We start from the raw sequence: 18,783 nt of genomic DNA on the forward strand, positions 1-18,783 counted from the left end.
TCCTAAACACCGCATTTTCTAAAAGAACTTTTAACGTGGAAGGGGTGAATAATTTTAGAATTTTCGGCGATATGTCGGCAGCATCTGCCCACAGGCGCAGGGACTTTGTGAGGCTCATTGACCCCTTCAAGAGCAAGGGAGCCCAAGCTATGATAGTGCAGCAATCGAAACTCAAAGTCTTGGCTAAAGGCAAATTTTTTATATTCTCGGCCCTGCATGAAGCCCAGTCATTCCTCGATGGTCTCGGAGGATGATTAATTAAATAAGTTGCTGATTTTTGCTGAACTCACTACTCTTGTAGGGCGGACGCTTGATGGAAACAGGAAGCACACAAGGATGCAATGAGATGGCATCCAAAAAGAAGATACAACAGAGAAGGACGGAAGTGGGACACTGGGGTCTCCGTCCACTCAAGGGGGGAGGGGAGGGGGGTGAAGGGGGGTGTCGCAAGGGGGGAAAAAAAGAGTTCAAAGGCAATATGTTTCTCTACACTTTAATGATTATGGTATGAGTAAGGCTATTTTTTCTAAACAATTATTATTATTTTTTCTTTGCATCTTGCACAAATAATATCTCGCACTCGACACTTTTCTGCAGATCGATCATGCTAAGATGACAAAACCCTATAAGTATATCTGCCTATTTTGCACTAGGGTAGGCTCAAAACCTTCAAACCCGCGCTGCTATTTGTACTATCTTTTTGCTTATCTGCATATTTGCACATTCTTCGGTATTTTATTTTTTCGATGACATTATATATTTTTATATGTTTTTTTTTTTTCTTGCATAATGAGTGGTATGTTTTTTCATATAACAGCATTTTATACTCTTTTTACTCATCTGTAAATTTGCACATCGAAAATTTAGATCCTATATGTATTGTTTTTTTTACTGTTTTATACATATATTTTATATGCTGTTGCCGCTGCCTGTATATTTGCACACTTGCTCATTTGCACACTTGCATACTAGCTGAGGGTTATGTCCAACATCTTAAACATCAAAAAATATGGTGAAATTTATTTCCCTAAATGTTAATGGCCTGAACAACGTTTGTAAAAGGAATGCTATTGAGTGCTGGTTGAAAAACCTTGCACCAGACGTCATCTATTTTCAAGAAACCCATCACAAAGATCAGGCAGAGTCAGCTAAACTTTTCAAAAGCTGGGTGGGCTATAACATATCTGCTCCTGCCGGGATGGCCCAGAGAGGGGTTTCTATATTAATAGGGAAACATGTAAGTTTTAACCTCGAAGGGACGCGTACAGACCCCAGAGGTAGATGGGCAGTTGCACACGGTAAATTAAATAATGTTAATGTTATCCTTGCCACAATCTACGCACCAATTTTAGACGACCCCAAGCTATTTTACAGGTCAAGCAGGCATTAACCGGTCTCTCTGGGCCAATAATTTGGGGGGGTTATTTTAATTTATTACAAAATCCTCGCTTGGATTCTTCTAAGAAAGACCGCCGACAGAATAAACCCCAAGTTGCCTTAGCTGTTCAAAGTTGCAAAATTGACTTAGATGTCACTGATCATTGGCGTAACTTAAATCCTACCAAGCGCGAGTATACATGCCATTCAGCAAAATATAATTCTGCGTCAAGACTAGATTTCTTTATATCATCCCATGGTCTAGAAGTATATAATCATGTTTATTTACCTAACGCTTTTTCAGATCATTCAGCTCTCACCATGGAGATTAACTTGGGGAATTATGAAATAAGTCCTACAAGTAGATGGTTTTTTAACCCCTTCGGTGCTCATGACGGAATGGTTCCGTCATGACCCACGGTTGAGCTGTGCTCATGACGGAACCATTCCGTCATGACCACGCCCGCGCAAGATTCCGCCAGCACAGCGGCGGAATCTGCGCAGCATCGAAGGGGTTAATAAACTTAACCTTCTCGACCAACAATGGTGCACGGATATCAACGAAAAGATAGAGCAATTTTTTAGACAGAATAGAGGTACAGCCCCATTAAACATTATCTGGGATGCATTTAAAGCCACTTTACGTGGAATAATTACATCTAAAGAAATTCCCAAGCTCAAGGCAAGAAGGGAGGAGAAAACCAAACTCCAAATTGAACTCTCACAGGCAACCCAAGAGCATTATAGGGTCAGATCTATGATCTCCCGACACAAACTCCATGAGGCGAAGTGCAGGATGAAGGATTTTTATTAAGATTTAGGTGAGATAAACAGTAATTCACAAGCACAAAAGATCTATGAGGAGAGTGAATACACAGGAAAGCTGTTGGCCAGGCAATCTAAAGAAAAGCAGGTGCGTAATAGAATAGATCAGCTAACAGATCCTACCACTAAAGTACAAGCTAAGACCACCATTTCCATCGGCGAGTTGTTTTTAAAACACTATGAGGGGATATATCAAGAGACTGAGGGGACTACATCCGACTCTATCACGGAATTTCTACAGCCACTTGAGATACCTAAAATGGATGCTGAGGGTAAGAATTACCTCACACAGGATTTTACATTATTAGACTTAGATCAAGGGATAGAGTCCTTCCCCAATGGCAAGGCCAATGGTGAGGATGGCCTTCCCATTGAATTTTTAAAAAAATTTGGGGTAATATTACGTAAGGAACTTTTGAAATTAATTAATAATTTACTCCAAGGAAGTCCCCCACCAGATTCCTTCCATACAGCGGTGGTGGTCAGCATTTTAAAAAAAGGAAAGGACAAGGAAAATATAAATTCATATAGACCGATTAGCCTTTTGAATACAGATTATAAAATTTTCACAAAACTTTTAGCAAATCGATTAAATAAAATAGTAGGTTCTCTGGTAGCTCATGATCAGTGTGGTTTTATTGCAGGCAGGCAGGCATCTCCATTCCAACACCACATTTTTATTGGAGGCACTAGATTATTTTAAAACTAATAAGGTGAAGGCGCAAATTTGGTTTTTAGATGCGGAGAAAGCCTTCGATTTAGTGTCTTGGGATTGCCTGTTTGCAATTTTACGTAGTTTTAATTTTCCGAATGTTTTTATTTCTCTTTTACAACAATTGTATTTGAATTCTAGGGCACAAATTATCGTCAATAACACTAATATTGGGGTCGTGTGAGGTTACTAGAGGCACGCGACAAGGATGCCCACTGTCGCCAATTTTATTTGCATTATTTATTGAACCTCTAGCAATCGCCATCAGGAATATTAAGGCTGACACTGCCCCAATATTAGGAATGACAAACATAAAATTATACGCGGACGATATTGCCCTTTTCATAGACTCCAAACCCTCAAGTCAATTGAAGATTTTAAAAATCTTCTCTGACTTCCAAAAGCTAGGGGGCTATAAAATTAATGTAAGCAAAACGGAAATTATTTTACTCAACTGCACTACAGACACTTTAGTTCCAGAATTTAGGCGGATATACAATATGGATCCAAAGAGATATCTTGGAATATTTATATCGGATAGCCCAGACGATCTCTTCTCACTTAATTTTTTACCTTTATTAAAAAAGGTGGGCTCTTTCAGACCGCTGGAACCTACTACCCCTGTCCCTTATGGGGCGAGTATCGCTAATTCGAATGTCGGTCTTACCTCTTTTTAATTTCCTTTTCAGCGCAATTCCCTGCGCAATCCAGGCCTCCTACTTCAAAAAAATAGAAGTTTTGATCTCCTCTTTCTTATGGGCAAAAAAATCTCCTAGATTAGCACTGAGCACTTTATATTTACCATTTACACAAGGAGGGCTGTCCCTTCTAAATATTAAAGAATATTATTTTGCATCTTTTGCACATTATAGCCACAGGTTTTTTTTTTTAGATTCATATGAGACAGATAATTTTTTATGAAAAGGATGTTGTTGGAATTGAAAATTTATGATCCGGTCAGAACTACGAAAGATCCAAAACAAGTACGTTATAAATCCCTTCAGTGGATTTTTAAGGTAAAAAGTCAGTTTTTCAAATTTTATGACTTTTCCACGCTAAGTAGTAAGACGAATTTAATAAATTTTAGCTTGGGAGATGCTTGCTGTTTGGACAAAAATATATTAACTCTTTGGAAGGAGAATGGATTTGAGAAAATTGAAGATTTCCTCCTGGGTAATAGGTGGAAATCTTGGGATGAAATTCATACCCAGCTAATTCACTCCCTTCTAATCCTGAACTGGTCCTTTATTAGGATAAATCCAAAACTCAGAACTCAATATAGGAAATGTATTTAATAAAGAAAATATCTCCACTATTTTTAATAATAAAACACAAAAGAAAATGAGTATTTGGATTAAAATATTAAAAGAAAGTAAGGACCAGGACCCCTATAGCAAGATTTTTGAAAGATGGAAAAAGAGAGAAGACATTATAGTTAATCAACAGGTTTGGGATAAAAGAAATAAATTCAATAAAACCATTTTTCGAGGAGCAAACTTTAAACGCATGCAATTTTACACCAAATGGTTAATATATAGAACTCTGCCCTTTTTACACAGTATCTTCCCCCAAGTAGCTGATAAATGCTTCCGATGTGATGAAAAAGGTACTTGGAAACACATTGTTTGGGAGTGTCCAAAAATCCAGGTTTTCTGGAAGGAAATAGAAAAATATCTTTCAATTGTTCTCAAAACTAATATTGTATTTGATGGACTAATTCCCCTCTTAGGCTGCTCTCCTATTCACACCCAACACGATGAGTCCCTTTTTATAGCTTCTTTAATAGCTAAATCCCTCATATTACAGTCATGGAAAACAGATCTTGTTCCATCTCTCCAGACATGGAAGACAAAACTACTTCGAACCCAGGGTAGGGAAAGAAAATACGCCCTTAGAGCAGGGGCTCTCAAAAAATATGATAAATATTGGAGCGTATTTGATTTTTAAATTTACCCTGTTATTATCTAACTGGATCTTCATTTTTGCGAGAACATCTATTAGTCTATTAGTCTATCTCGACTCTGCATGCTGTATCTCATAATTCAGTTCTGCAATATTAACTGATAAGATGCTCACTACATTTAATTGCTATGTACTGTTCTCATTCTAACAAAATCCTTTGAGTATTAACGAAAGTCGTTTGATTGTTTGTATAACTTTGCACTTTATAACTTAAATGCTAAATTGATAATTTTGTATGAATGTTTTTTCGTATTTTCCTTCTCATACCATATTAATTAATTGGACTCTAACTGTATCCCGTTTATATATTGTATTGCTATTTTTGCAGTCTCAATAAAAAAATAAAATTAAAAAAAAAAACAGATGGTAAACCAGAAAAAAAAAAAAAAAAATCATAGACAGCAAGCGTACAGATGGGAGTAGTCTACAATGTCACCTGGAACCCTGAAGTGGGAAATTCTCCTCTATTGATGAGTACCTCCCTACAGTTTTAGTTTGTGTATGCCCTCCAAGAAAATTATTCTTTTAACATGATCTCCTAGATCAGCTATCCTCGCCTCACTCTTTTTCCTAAAAGGCTTGCCCTCCTCCCCCCCCCCCCCCCGAAATGAAGAAACATACAATACATAGCAACCTGCCACCATGCCTCACTTCCCTCTCCAAACACTACATTCACTCAAATTTTTAAAAAAAGGATAGCTGACTATTTTATCAGGACTGACATTTTCATAAGATGAGGTAAGGCAGCAATCTTAGGGTGCCACTTAGTTGCTGCACTACAACAAAAGGTCAGGAAAACTGTTTTTTTGTTTTTATTAAGTGTAGGAGAAGTGCTCCTGCATCTAGCCTGGAACGCTAAAATGTTATAGCATTACTTAGTCCATTCCCCATTGGCCTCTCTTGACTCCTCATAGTCTGAGGGCTGTGTTCTCCGCTTCCAGTAAAAGAGCAGAGAGCTGGAATTTCACTGTCAGCAGCTGCTACTGAGCCATTGCCAGCATGGAGATAAATACTTTCTGCCGCAAGTATGCAGAGACCTATGGTTGATAGGGGAGACAGCACTTGGTGATGCAGGGACCCCACCCATGGCTATTGGCCCGCCTCATTTCTATTAGATTTGAAAGTGTGGAGAGAACACAGGAGGTAGGTGGCTTGTCTTCTGTCAGTCCACTGCCTGCTTCAATGGAGACCCGGGAAAAGGGGCAGTTGAGCTCTTGCTCTGACACTGACCCATTTTTGACTTCTCTGATGCAAGAAAAGAAAAAACAAAAAAGAAAAAAAAAAAACAATCGATGTCGTTCTGTCTCAGCAATGAATATATGCATTTCAAATCTGATGTTCTGTAAAGTGTCCAAGCCCTGCAAAAATATTATTTTTGGGAATATGCAATGACTTCATAGGGATTTTGAGGAGTCTGTGGTGAATATTTAAATTTCCCAAGCCTTTGTAAATCCTTTGGTGAATTTTTGTAGCATATCTGCGATTTCCTCGGTTGTTTATCATGCCATCAAATACTGAAAATAAAACTATTCGAAGCTTCGGCTGGGGTGCAATGGATATATGTTTTAAAAATGTTATCTTTCAGTAGCATTTTCAAGATTTAACATAGAAAAAAAAGTCAGTATCTTTTGTTTCTTCGAATTAGAATGAATTCAGAAAGTCTAGATGACATTGTTACTGTTTAAAGTTCTATCTTAATTTACGGTGTAAAAATGAAATGTACTCCTAACAGTGTCACGGATGCTCTTACAATTCAAAGAAGTCTTTATTACGATTATTCATCTTAAAAGACATATATATACAGATAAAACAGTGTGAAATTCCACGACCATAATTTGAATATCATAGAATCGAAAGGTCTTACACAACCAATGCTCTTACATTGAAGCTTTGAAATGTTTTACGGACTAATTTGACGTTTTGAACCAGGATTCCAGAGCATGCCATTATTTTCCTATGTAATGGATATTGTTTTGTTTTAATGTGTTGCAACCCTTGTGGAAATTAAAGTGTTAATTAATATTTTGAATACAGGTAACGAATTTGGGCACCCGGAATGGTTGGATTTCCCCAGGAAGGGAAATAACGAGAGTTACCATTATGCAAGGAGACAGTTTCATTTAGCCACGGATAATCTTCTGCGCTATAGATTCCTGAACGAATTTGACAGGGATATGAATAAATTGGAGGAAAAATTTGGCTGGCTTGGTTCTCCACCGGTAAGCTACAGTGCATGAATAATGTCTTGTGTTAGGCACTGTTTGTGTTCTTGTTTAGAAAGATGGCATTTCTAAATTTAGAATCAGTATATTATATTATACTTAAAATAATATTGTGCAGACATTGCAAAAGCTAGCTGTGCTCTGTGATGGCTGCTAGCCCCTTGAGCGCCAATGTGGGTCTGTTCTAGGGGCTGTGCCTGGCCAGCGGAATTAAAGAATTGGTTTAAAAGAGGACTCCCTGAGGTGCAAAAGGAGCAGCCCACCAGCATGGACCAGAGATAATTCAGCCCCTGAGCTGTCAAGGTTGTGGCAGATAATCAAAGCCTCCAAGATTGGAGGTGGACCCGCATGCACAGGCTTGATGACACACTCAGGAAGTTCAGCAGAGTTGTGAGGGGGGTGGTCAGAACCTACTACTTGGGCTTTCTCTACATCTGTAAAAGGAGAAGTTTGGAGGAATGCAGCTTTAAGGAAGCTACAGATGGCACAACAATCTGGATACTGACAGTCAGTTGGCTGGTTCCTATTGAAGCTTGGGAGCCAAAGCAACTCACGCCCCACATACAATACTGCCATTGGAGCATAAACAGATTCAGGAGGATGTAAAAAAAATCCCTTCCTCCGAGACCTCTTACCCCCCTTGCTTGCAGCCAGGAAAATACAGAATGTCCAGAGAACAGAGGGCCCTCATTGTCAAAGGGCGAGACACTAATTATGGCTGTTAGAAAGGGGGGTCTCTAGTTGGCAAGGGCTTGCACCTTTGTCCAAGTAGGGACCCTTCTTCCTAGTCAGGATAAGGGAGTTACACTCCTAAAATAACCCCTGCTCACCCACTTGGTAGCTTGGCACGAGCAGTCAGGCTTATTTTAGAGGCAGTGTGTAAAGCATTTGCACATAACCAACAGTAATGCAGTGTAAGCACTACAAACAGACACCACACCAGTTTAGAAAAATATCCAATATTTTTATATACTTAAGACAAGACCAAAACTATAAAAATCCACAGTACAGTACTTTAAAAATCTTTAGTTATCACAATATCCTTGAAAAACAGTTCCTGGATGTCGATAGCTCCGTCCGGGGCTATCATTGCGTCGCGAACAAACAAATCCAAACAGTTCTGGCTGACTGCGGCGTCACGGGTCAGCTCCGCTGTTGGAAGACCCACAAACAGTACTTTTCAGAAATGCTGGTCATCGATGACCTATCATTGTCACACGCGTTGCAGGTTGATCTCCTCTCTGATGGAGTCAGGTGTGCTGGCGTCGGCAGGCGTCTGGTGCTGCAGTGCGAAGTGCAGCGATGCGGTGTGCGGTGCCCTGAGATCGCTGTGCGAGCAGCAGCTTGGTGGCGGTGTCAGATGGCGTCGGTGAGAGCAGGGTCGCGGTGTGAGATGAAGGCGGTGCTCGTCATGGTGCTGGCAGGTCACGGAGCAGCCGCCGCTTTGTTGTAGCTGATGTGCTGTCGTCGGCTGACGAACTGGAGTCGATGGCACAGGTGTCTGTAGGCCAAGGCTGCGGTACGGGATGAGGGCAGTGCGTCGTAACTTTACGAGCGGTGCCCTCGAACCACAGTGCAAGCAGCGGCGTCGAGTCCAGCGTGGAGCTGCAGCGTCGGGAATACCAAGGTGTCGTCGTGAAGCGGTGCGGAGTGCGGTGCCCACAGGTTGCAGTGCTAGCAGCGGCTCGGTGGCGGCGTCAGCAGGTGTCGTTGGTGAGACCAGGGTCGCGATGCGGTATTGCGGCGGTGCTCTCTGCGGTGCCAAAGTTTCGACGTGAAGCGAGGCACTGCAGAGTGCAGGTCACGGTGCACGCAGCGGTTCAGTGATGGCATCGACAGGCATAGTCGGTGAGACCAAGGTTGCAGTACGCCTTTGCGGTGGTGCCCTCTGCGGTGCCTTCAGGACCCGGAGTCGGCAACGGCGTCGTAGATGGTGTCAGGCTTGAAGTCTTTGCTGTTCCTGAGACTTCTTGAATAGGGGCAAGCTCTACCTCAAGCCCTTGGAGAAACTCTCACAAGTAGATTGCAGAAAGTTCAGTCCAGTCCTTTCAGTCCCCAAAACAGAAGCATCCACTGCAGGCCAACACAACAAAGCACACAGCAAAGTGGTAGTTCCTCCTCACAGCTTCTCAAGCTCTTTTTCTTGGCAGTCTTCTTGGTCCAAAAGAGTTCTAAAGTTCTGGGGTCTGGGACCCCTTTTTATCCTCAATTTCTCTTTGTTCTCTGAAGGCAGAGAGGCCTTTGCCTAGTCCAAACCAGTTCTGGTAAGTACTGGAGCACTTTGTTGACACGACTCCTTCTTTCCTTTCACAGTGTAGGCCAGGGACATCAGACACACCACAGGAGATAGTCAGCATTGTGGAGGGAAGGCACAGCCCTATTTAGGTCCCAGGTGCAACTCCTCCCACCCATCTACATGTAGCCCTGTGCTGACTCACACTGTCTCCTGGAATCACTCAAACTCCAGACAAGGAATACACAACCTAGCAGAGGCAGGCTTGAATGGCTAGACAAGAAAATACCTACTTTCTAAAAGTGGTATTTTCAAACACAGAATGTTAAAACCAACTTCACTAAAAGATGCATTTTATCATTCTGAGTTCAGGCATACTAAACTCAAATTTCTACCATGTTCCCTGGGTCAGTTCAGATTATAGGATGTAATAATCAAACTGCCCATTCTGGCCTATGGGGAACAGGTAGCCTTGCAATAGTGAAAAACGAAGTAGGCTGTAATGCACTATCAGGACATGCTACACATACCGGGGCATGTCCTACCTTTCACATACAATGCACCCTGCCCATGGGGGTACCTTGGACCTACCCGGGGGGCGACTCACATGTAGAAAAGGGAAGGTTTAAGGACTTGCAAGTGTGTGCACTTGCCAAATCGACATGGCAGCCCCAGGCTGCGCACAGGCTCTGCAATGGCAGGCCAGAGTTGCACTTTACGGGCTGTTTGCATGCGTGGCACAATCCAGTGCTGCAGCCCACCTACAGCATTTGATTTATAGGCCCTGGCACTCGCAGTGCACTTTACTAGGGACTGACACATAAATCAAATAGGCCAATCGTGGGAACGCCAATCCATAACACAGTTTATACAGGAGCACCTGCACTTTACCACTGGACAGCAGTGAGGAAAGTGTGCAGAATCATTACACCAGCAAAAACCAAGCCAAAAATGGGAGGTCAGAAAGCAAAAAGTCAGGGGATACACGCCAAAAGATGGCAAGTCTAACAATGGCCACTTTACTAGAGATGCTAAGCACTGTGAAAAATATAGGTCTCCTCATGAATTACTCTACAGCCACATCTCACTGACAGCCATGAAGTTGGACAACTGAAGCGCATGATGGATGATATAAAAAGTCTATTGGAAGATAACACTCTGACCCATGGGAGATAGTAATTTGAGGCCTGTCCCATTGCCAACATATCCCTCCTTGAGGCTAAAGTTGAACAGCTTGGAACATGCAGAAGTGAAGCAAGGCTAAGAGTAATGGACCTCCCTATATTGGCTGAGACTGGAGACTTCACACTGGATGTTCAGTGATAGTTTAATGAAATTGTTGTTGATGGAACATAGAACGATTCAGTGATGTGACCCGAACAGACCAGTTGTCAAATAAAGGTCCTTCTGGGAGGGATGTGAATGTTTGTACTATCCTTGCTTAGCTAAGTGAACCACAACATATTGTACAGTAGGCATAGCCAAGAATAGGGAGCTATTGGTTTGAGCCTTCAGAGTCCATATCTTTTCTCATCAGTCTCACAACACTGAGGCAGAGGCAGGAATTGCAGTGTGTAAAAATTGACCTGTTTATGGGCAACAAAGCATCTCTTTTGGTTTTGTTTGAAACTATGTACAAAGGAAGTGTCAAATGTTCTTAAACAGTAGCTGCTAGGAAAGATCTGAACTCCAAAAAAACCATTTTCAATGCAGGAGGAAGTTAGTAGGCCAGCTATAAAAACGTTTGAGGAAATTGATGAATAGAGATTTTTAACATGGTACTCTTAGGCTATCATGAGAATCAAGTTGTAGGGATTTTTTTAATATCTATTCTTACTTTTCTTAATCCCCCTTCTGCATTAAAGTTAAAAACTAGCCAGACATTCGAGTAGATGAGCATGGATTTGAATTCTTTCTATTTAGTCCTTGAATGGTATTATACATTTTTTATTTGAGTTCCATACCAGAGGTTGTTATGCAAGATCATAATGCCCTATGTGATGGGAGTTTTTACTTGATACAGGACAAGAACTTTGTTTGCACACCTTAATTAACCCTTTCACCAGTTACAAAACTGCACTGGTTATGGTATTGCACTTTTTGCTAATGGATTTTGTCAATGTTCATGATCATCTATAGACTGCAAACATTACACAGTGAACAGAAGCATGGGCCGTGGTCTTATTACTAACTTGTGTATGATATGATTCCATTGTTTATTATGTTGGGTACTTTTCATGATTTGACTTACCATGTATACTGAGAATATATTCATATGTCTTTGAGTTTCTATTAAAGGGTTGTGTAACCATAACTCTGGCTGGACTTTGACATCTTTATTGAAACTGGGTAAACAGTCTTGTATTTTAACTACAACCATATATCCTCTTTACTGTCCAACATTCTCCAAGATGGTTGGATTGGAACTGGAATAGTAAATGTCATCTCTGTAAGTACGTTTTTACAAATGCTTTATGTTGGAGTGTGAATGTTTAATTTTATATTTTTTAGTCTGAAATATTTTATTTTATTTTCATTTGTGTGTAGTAGAAATATTTGTATTTTTTTAGTATTGCTGGACATGAATAATATAATAAAATAATAGCTGTGCGTTTAACAATATCAATAACATTGTTTTGTATTATAAATGTCATGTCACACATTTTTTAAATTATATTTCTTTTTTCAAAGTTTATGGTGTGTATTTCGACATTTTTATTGCTAAATATTTTCAATTGGAAACAAACATTTTTATAAAGGTAAGTGGATAAAACATTCCTTTTTTTTATTAATTAAAAACATTCAAATTAGATTTACATATTATTGTGAAATGTATTTTTTGACTTACATTTTCCAAACTTCAACACTTTTTTTTAACCCCTTCAGTGCCCATGACGAGCTGGACTCGTCATGGGCCGCGGTGGCGCTGTGCCCATGACGAGTCCAGCTCGTCATAGACCCAGCCCGCTAATGCAACGGCCGGCACTGGGCGGGGAAAGGGGCGGGCACTGAAGGGGTTAAACAGTTGTAACTTTTTTTATATAAATATTTTCTATATCATTTTAACCTATTTTTATATGTATACATTAAATAAGTGTATATATTTTTTACTAATATATAATTTACACTTTATACATTTGTTACTTTTTATCACTATTTTTTTTTTTACACGTGTTGAATATTTTAAAAAAAAAATTCAAACCTTTATTAATTTCTGCAAAGTTGTTTCATTCATTTCTATGGGGAGATAGTCCTTTTTTACTTTCATTTAGCAGCCTTTTTTGTTTTTAAACCGCTACTTCTTATTCTGTAATCTATTTTTGTTATTTTTAGTTTGTTTTCCCGAGACCAGGTAGCGGTGTTCGTCAGAACAGGCAAGTTCTTTTTTCAAGATTGTTTAACGGTTTTGAGGCCAGAGGGGATTTAGGGGGGAGATCTAAAAGGTAGTTATAGTGTTGATTGTGTTTTTTTTTTATATATTTAGATGTATTGGTGTTATTGTTTTTCACTGGTTTGTAGTTTTGCATGTTTGTACACTATTTTATTATGTAATGTTAAATTAAGTTATGTTTGTTATAGTTTGATGATTTACTGTTATGTATATGTATTTTTAGTAGGGCCATGTGTTTTGCGTGTGGGTTTTTTATTTACTTTGCAGGGTTTTGTCTACGAACGTGTCCTATGAGCATTGGGAGGTTTTACTTTAAATGTTAATTTGTTGCTGGGTTGTAAAAACGCAAGATCAGCTATCAGGGCAACGAGCTGGAGTTCTACCCAGACTTCACGATAACGGTCCAGATGGCACGCAAGGAGTTTAACCCGGTCAAAAAGAAGCTCCGGGAGCTGCAAATTGAGTATGCTATGTTGTACCCGGCGCGTTTGAAGGTCACCTACTACGGGAAAACGGCATTACTACAGACGCCCAGGGAGGCACAAGACTTCATCAAAAGGATTGTTAATCGGCGAAAGGAACAACGTCGAGCTGATCCCGATATGGACTCGAACTGAGAACTACTATGTGGATAAATGTACTGTTGGTTATAATAGACGACAAGGGTCACGGCTGTGACGGAGATTACGTGTGGTGAGATCAACGCTCCCGGACGGGAAATACGAACTTTGGGGGGTGGGTGTCGACCGGACAGCGTAATGCAAGATAGCGCATACAAGGGAGGTAAGCTGCAGAGACTGCTGTTTAATCTGGTGGACACGAGCTCTCTGGCACATGTACAGGGAAGTAAGGCATGACAGGCGTGAGTGCGAGAGATCTGCGGGGAAGAAGGGGCCGGATGATCTCCCGGCGTGTGAGGTATTGACTCGATGATAGCACCATAGACGCTAGGATGTATGACCGTTATACTGGCAGCTGAAGGGTGTGCTGGGATCTTGCATGTATTATGATTACACAACTGACCACATCCATTAGGTTGGATGGAAGAGTGCGCTCTTGGTGGATCCCCCACGCGGGTGTTCCCCAAATCCAGTTGAGTTGTAATGTTACATAGTAATGGGAAGTGTCTTTGGCAGAGTTGGGTTGCTAAAGTGGGTGGGGGGAGGTGGGGGGAGCGTTGGGGTTTGTTTATTGGGTTCTGGTACGACAGAAGCAACAAAGCTGCGAAGGGTGGTATTGAGACACGAGGTACAGGTAGGCTTGACGGGGTTGACTGCAATGGTAGCGACGTTAGGACAGAAGCTGTGAAACTATGGAACGCATGGGTGAATGATGGAAGGTAGTGGGATGCGTGATACTGGGTTATCATTCCTGACGTGGAATGTACGAGGGCTGAACAACCCCAAGAAAATAAGGTATGTTTTGGCATACTTGGATCGGCATCACATTGATGTTGCAATGTTACAGGAAACACACATGACGCCGGCAGCACCTATGCGAGTAGGTAGTAGATGGGCGGAGACGGTGCATTACTCGTCATACTCTTCCTATTCCCGAGGGGTCATGATACTGATTAAGAAAGGGGTGCAGTTTGATGTAGAATCTACGTATAAGGATGAGATGGGGCGCTTTGTACTAATGGTGGGTAGATTACGGGGTCATCAAGTGGCATTAGTGAACACTTATGGACCGAATATAGACGACCCAGACTTCTATGCTGAGGTATGGACTCGACTGGGTGGACTGCCTGACATACCACTGATCTGGGGGGGAGATTTTAATATAGCGTTGCAGGATGGTTGGGATAGGTCGAGTAACGCAATTGAACCACATACTAGGGCCAGGAGGAAATTGCTGGCCATAATGGCTGATAGGGAACTTGAGGATATCTGGAGAGCTAGAAACCGGGAGAGCAGAGAGGCGACACATACGACAGCGATTAGTAGTAGCTGGTCCAGGATAGATTACTGGTTGGGAAATGAGGCGGTGCTCCTGTGGACGAGATCCGTATGCCACTTACCTAGGACCCTTTCGGATCACAATCCAGTAAAACTCACCATTGAGCTGCCGAATTACACACCCCCCCCCCCCCCCATTTAGTTGGAGATTTAATGCTAGAGCACTAACTGACCCTTTATATGAAGACGCAATTGGTAAGGCCGTGACGGAGTACTTTGAACTAAATGCGCCATCCACGGAGGACCCCGGGTTGCTATGGGAGGCGTTTAAGGCTACCATTAGGGGGATCTGCATTGGAACAAGTGCGGGCATACTGAAAGATATTCGCCAACAATTGGCATCCCGTGAGCAGAAAATCCGCGAGTTAGAGAGAGAATACGAATGTACACAAAACACGACACTACTGGCCGATATACGACATAACATAACTGAATACCAAACACTGGCAGAGGATGAACTGAAATATATATTGAAACGGCAAATGGCCAGGAATTACGGCGAGGGTGGTAGGCCGGGTAGAGCGCTGGCGGCCAAAATATGTGCAGGGAAAACACCACAGGTAGTGCGCGGGGTGCATGATGAGAAAGGGGACATGCAGTATGGGACACAGAATATTCTGAGGGAATTCAGAGCCACATATGGTAAGCTATACGAGACACAACAGACAGCGTCGGAAGAGGAGATAGGGAACTATCTGGAGGAGGTGGCGATAGCCTGGCTATCGGATGCACACAGAGAGTATTTGGCGGAACCCATTACAGTGGAGGAGGTGGCGGAGGTGATCAAAACTCTCCCCAACGGGAAGACACCGGGCCCTGATGGGTTCACGGGTGAATTCTACAAGGCATTCCTTGACCAAATAGCTCCACACCTGGTGGAGATGTACGGAACTGCGCATGACCAGATGCAGTTGCCGCCCACGCTGCGTGAAGCGCTTATCATTGCATTATTAAAGCCGAACAAGGACCCTGAATACTGCGAATCGTACAGGCCACTCTCCCTCATTAATGTTGACGTGAAGATTCTGGCCAAACTATTAGCAAAACGGCTACAGCCGCTAATGACCCGATTGATTCTACCGGATCAGTCGGGATTTATCCCCACCAGATCAACCACGCACAACACACGCACCCTATTTGCATTGTCACACTATTTGCAGCCGACAACTGCAGCGTCCAGGAGGACCGCATTCGATTCCCTTGAATGGCCGTATTTGCACAAGGTGCTGCGGCGGATGGGATTTCCGCTGCGCTATCTGCAGTGGATACAGCTGCTGTACACGGCCCCGACGGCGCGAGTGAGAATAAATAGATATGTGTCTGACCCGATACCTATACGCAGGGGGACGAGACAGGGCTGCCCACTGTCCCCATTGCTATTCGCACTGGCGATGGAACCGTTGGCATGTAGAGTGCGACAGAAGCATCACTATTCGGCGCTGCAGTTCCCTCAGCGGCCGCTCCACATCTCGCTATATGCAGACGATATGCTGCTGTATGTGCGCGATCCCGAAGTGAATTTAAATGCATTGCTCAGGGAGTATGTTCGATTTGCACAGACGTCCGGGATAAGCATTAACTGGGCGAAATCGGTCATTGTTCCTTTATCGGACACTACTCAACCGCATCAGCTGGACTACCCAATTGAGTGGCAAACGGACCCGGTGCGATATCTGGGAGTGTGGTATCATAGGGACCCGGAGGAGGTGATCCGAACGAACTATGGTAGGGCGGTGGGAACGCTGGAAGGGAAAATAGATAACTGGATACAACTGCCCCTCTCGTTAGCAGATAGACTGGCCATTGTTAAGATGGTCGTATTACCCAAACTGCTGTATTTATTTAATAATATACCGATACAACCACCAGCCGAAGTGTTCCGTAGAATTACAGCGATGGTACTAAGATTGATTTGGGCGGGTAAACACGCTAGGATTGAACTGAGGGCACTGACGCTACCGTATGCGAAAGGTGGGTTTAAAGTGCCGGATTTTCTGTTATATTATTTATGCGCACAGGCGCAGTTTGCACACTACTGGTACCATCCTGTACCGTTCCTAACACACACAGCGGTGGAGGAGGGGGATGCGGCTCCCATTCCGCTAAAGGCAATACTTCCACATAAGCGCGCTCCGCTGCATAAGCGTGACATCAATACAATTGATACGACGAATAGGGCGTGGCGGGTAATGGGGAGGAAAGCGGATAAACTGCCATTGTACGCGCTGGGTTTGCCCCTTTTACAACATCCAGCATTGTCGGTGACGCAGGAGGAGGTAGGGATGGGGCTGCTGAGACAGGTAGGCATGGCCACAATGGGGGATTTGTTTCCTAATGGGACATTTCAGGAACTAAGCGATCTTACCTATATTAGTAATCAAACATTGCTGTTTAGGTTCACATATTACAGATTGCAAAATGCCATGAGGGTGCTCTATCCTTCGTTCCCTGAGGAGCCACCACAAATGCTGGCGTTGCAGTTTGTGCTAACAACACCCACTGCCACTAAACTGGTGTCGAGACTTTATAGTAAATTGCAAGAAGATATTGCTGGAAATACGCAGAAGTCGTGGGACAAATGGAATAGCGTACTAGAGGACCAACTGACACTGGAAGAATGGGAGATAGCCTGTTCACTGACTGAAATGCTGACGCCTAATGGTAATCTAAGAATGCTACATTACAAATATCTGCACCAGACCTATTATACGCCGGCTAGACTTTGTAAGTATGGATTAAGGGAGGACTCGCGCTGCTGTAGGTGTGGGAAGGAGGAGGCAGACTTCTGCCATCTGGCCTGGCGGTGCACAGAGGTTGCGGCTTATTGGGTAAAAGTGGTGGAAATGATAGGCGAAATGGTGGGAATAGAACTGGTGTGTTCAGAAAAGATTTGTTTGTTGGGGATATTGCCTGACCTGCGATCTCTGAAACGTAAATTTGCTGTGATTGCACTTCTGATGGCCAAACGGCGAGTATCGTTATGCTGGAACAGTAGACTTGCACCCTCTATTAAGCTATGGATCAAAGATCTAACCTTCTGTAAGGACACTCTCAAAACCTATGAGGAAGAGCTTCCGGGAGGGTCGAGACTCCGAGATTACTGGGTGTACTTAATTGACTATTTACAAATGCATCAGATTGTGTGATAATGCTGGACTACAGAGGGATGGTATGGCTGCTTAATACCATAAAGACACTGCCCGAGGGGAGCTGGGATGGTCCTAGAGGCCGGATGATATTGTACCAAGGCCTATTTGTTTTGGTTTTGTATGTTGAAATGTTGATTGCATTTCCAAAATGTGAATAAAAAAAAAACTGTCCTGAGTCCTGAATGGCAGTGATCCCAACTCCGTGAGACAACCAAAGCACCAGACTCCCTTTAATCATTGAGGCATCTTTCCATATGCAACGGTGGCAACACGAGGTGACAATAACTCTGTTCAACACAAGCCGATCCCACATGTGTAACTGTGTCCTGAGTCTTGAATGGCAGTGACCCCAAGTCCGTGGCAGCGACCACAGCACCACACTCCCTTCGATCAGTGAGGCATATTTCGATATGCAAGGCCATCGACACGTAGTCCCACTAACCCTCTTTAACACAAGCTGATCCCACATGTGTAACTGTGTCCTGAGTCCTGAATGGCAGTCACCCTAACTTCATGGCAGCGACCACAGCACCAGACTCCCTTCAGTCTTATTTGTTCTTTTCTTTAAATATTTTTTTTATATGTAAATCTATACATGACTAAGATTCTTCTTTGTCCAACCGCACAGGGACACTTCCGGGCCCAAGAAGGTTGTTGGGGGTATGATGGTAATGTGGGAAGAGGGTGCGTTACCTGCTGATGTGGGGAGTGGCAGCGTCAAAGGGGTATCTATCACAGAAAGAACTCAGATATGTTTTCACAAATGCCTTGGACAAATGCCAGCTGACAGACTGAATCACAAAATGATTTTTCAATACTTATGTAGTGTGAGTTATGAACAGTTCACACCCAGGATTGCAGAGGGACAGCTGCGGCCCGTCTGCCCAACTCAGACACACTACTACGACCCGTCCACGTCATTGTAGCTATCCCTGCCCTGTTCCATCGTACGCC

At 42.8% G+C, this 18,783-nt stretch overlaps 1 protein-coding gene across 1 annotated transcript in view; it reads left to right on the top strand.

Moving 5' to 3' along the window:
• Nucleotides 1–18,783, top strand: part of GBE1 (1,4-alpha-glucan branching enzyme 1) — a 753,232-nt gene that overhangs the window by 613,622 nt on the left and 120,827 nt on the right. The window contains exon 13 of the mRNA XM_085623022.1: nucleotides 6,911–7,095. Within this exon, the coding sequence (XP_085479148.1) occupies nucleotides 6,911–7,095 (185 nt within the window). The remainder of the gene's footprint in view (nucleotides 1–6,910; nucleotides 7,096–18,783) is intronic.

The sequence above is a fragment of the Triturus cristatus genome, chromosome 8 (genome assembly GCF_964204655.1).
Source record: "Triturus cristatus chromosome 8, aTriCri1.1, whole genome shotgun sequence".
Classification (NCBI taxonomy): Eukaryota; Metazoa; Chordata; class Amphibia; order Caudata; family Salamandridae; genus Triturus; species Triturus cristatus.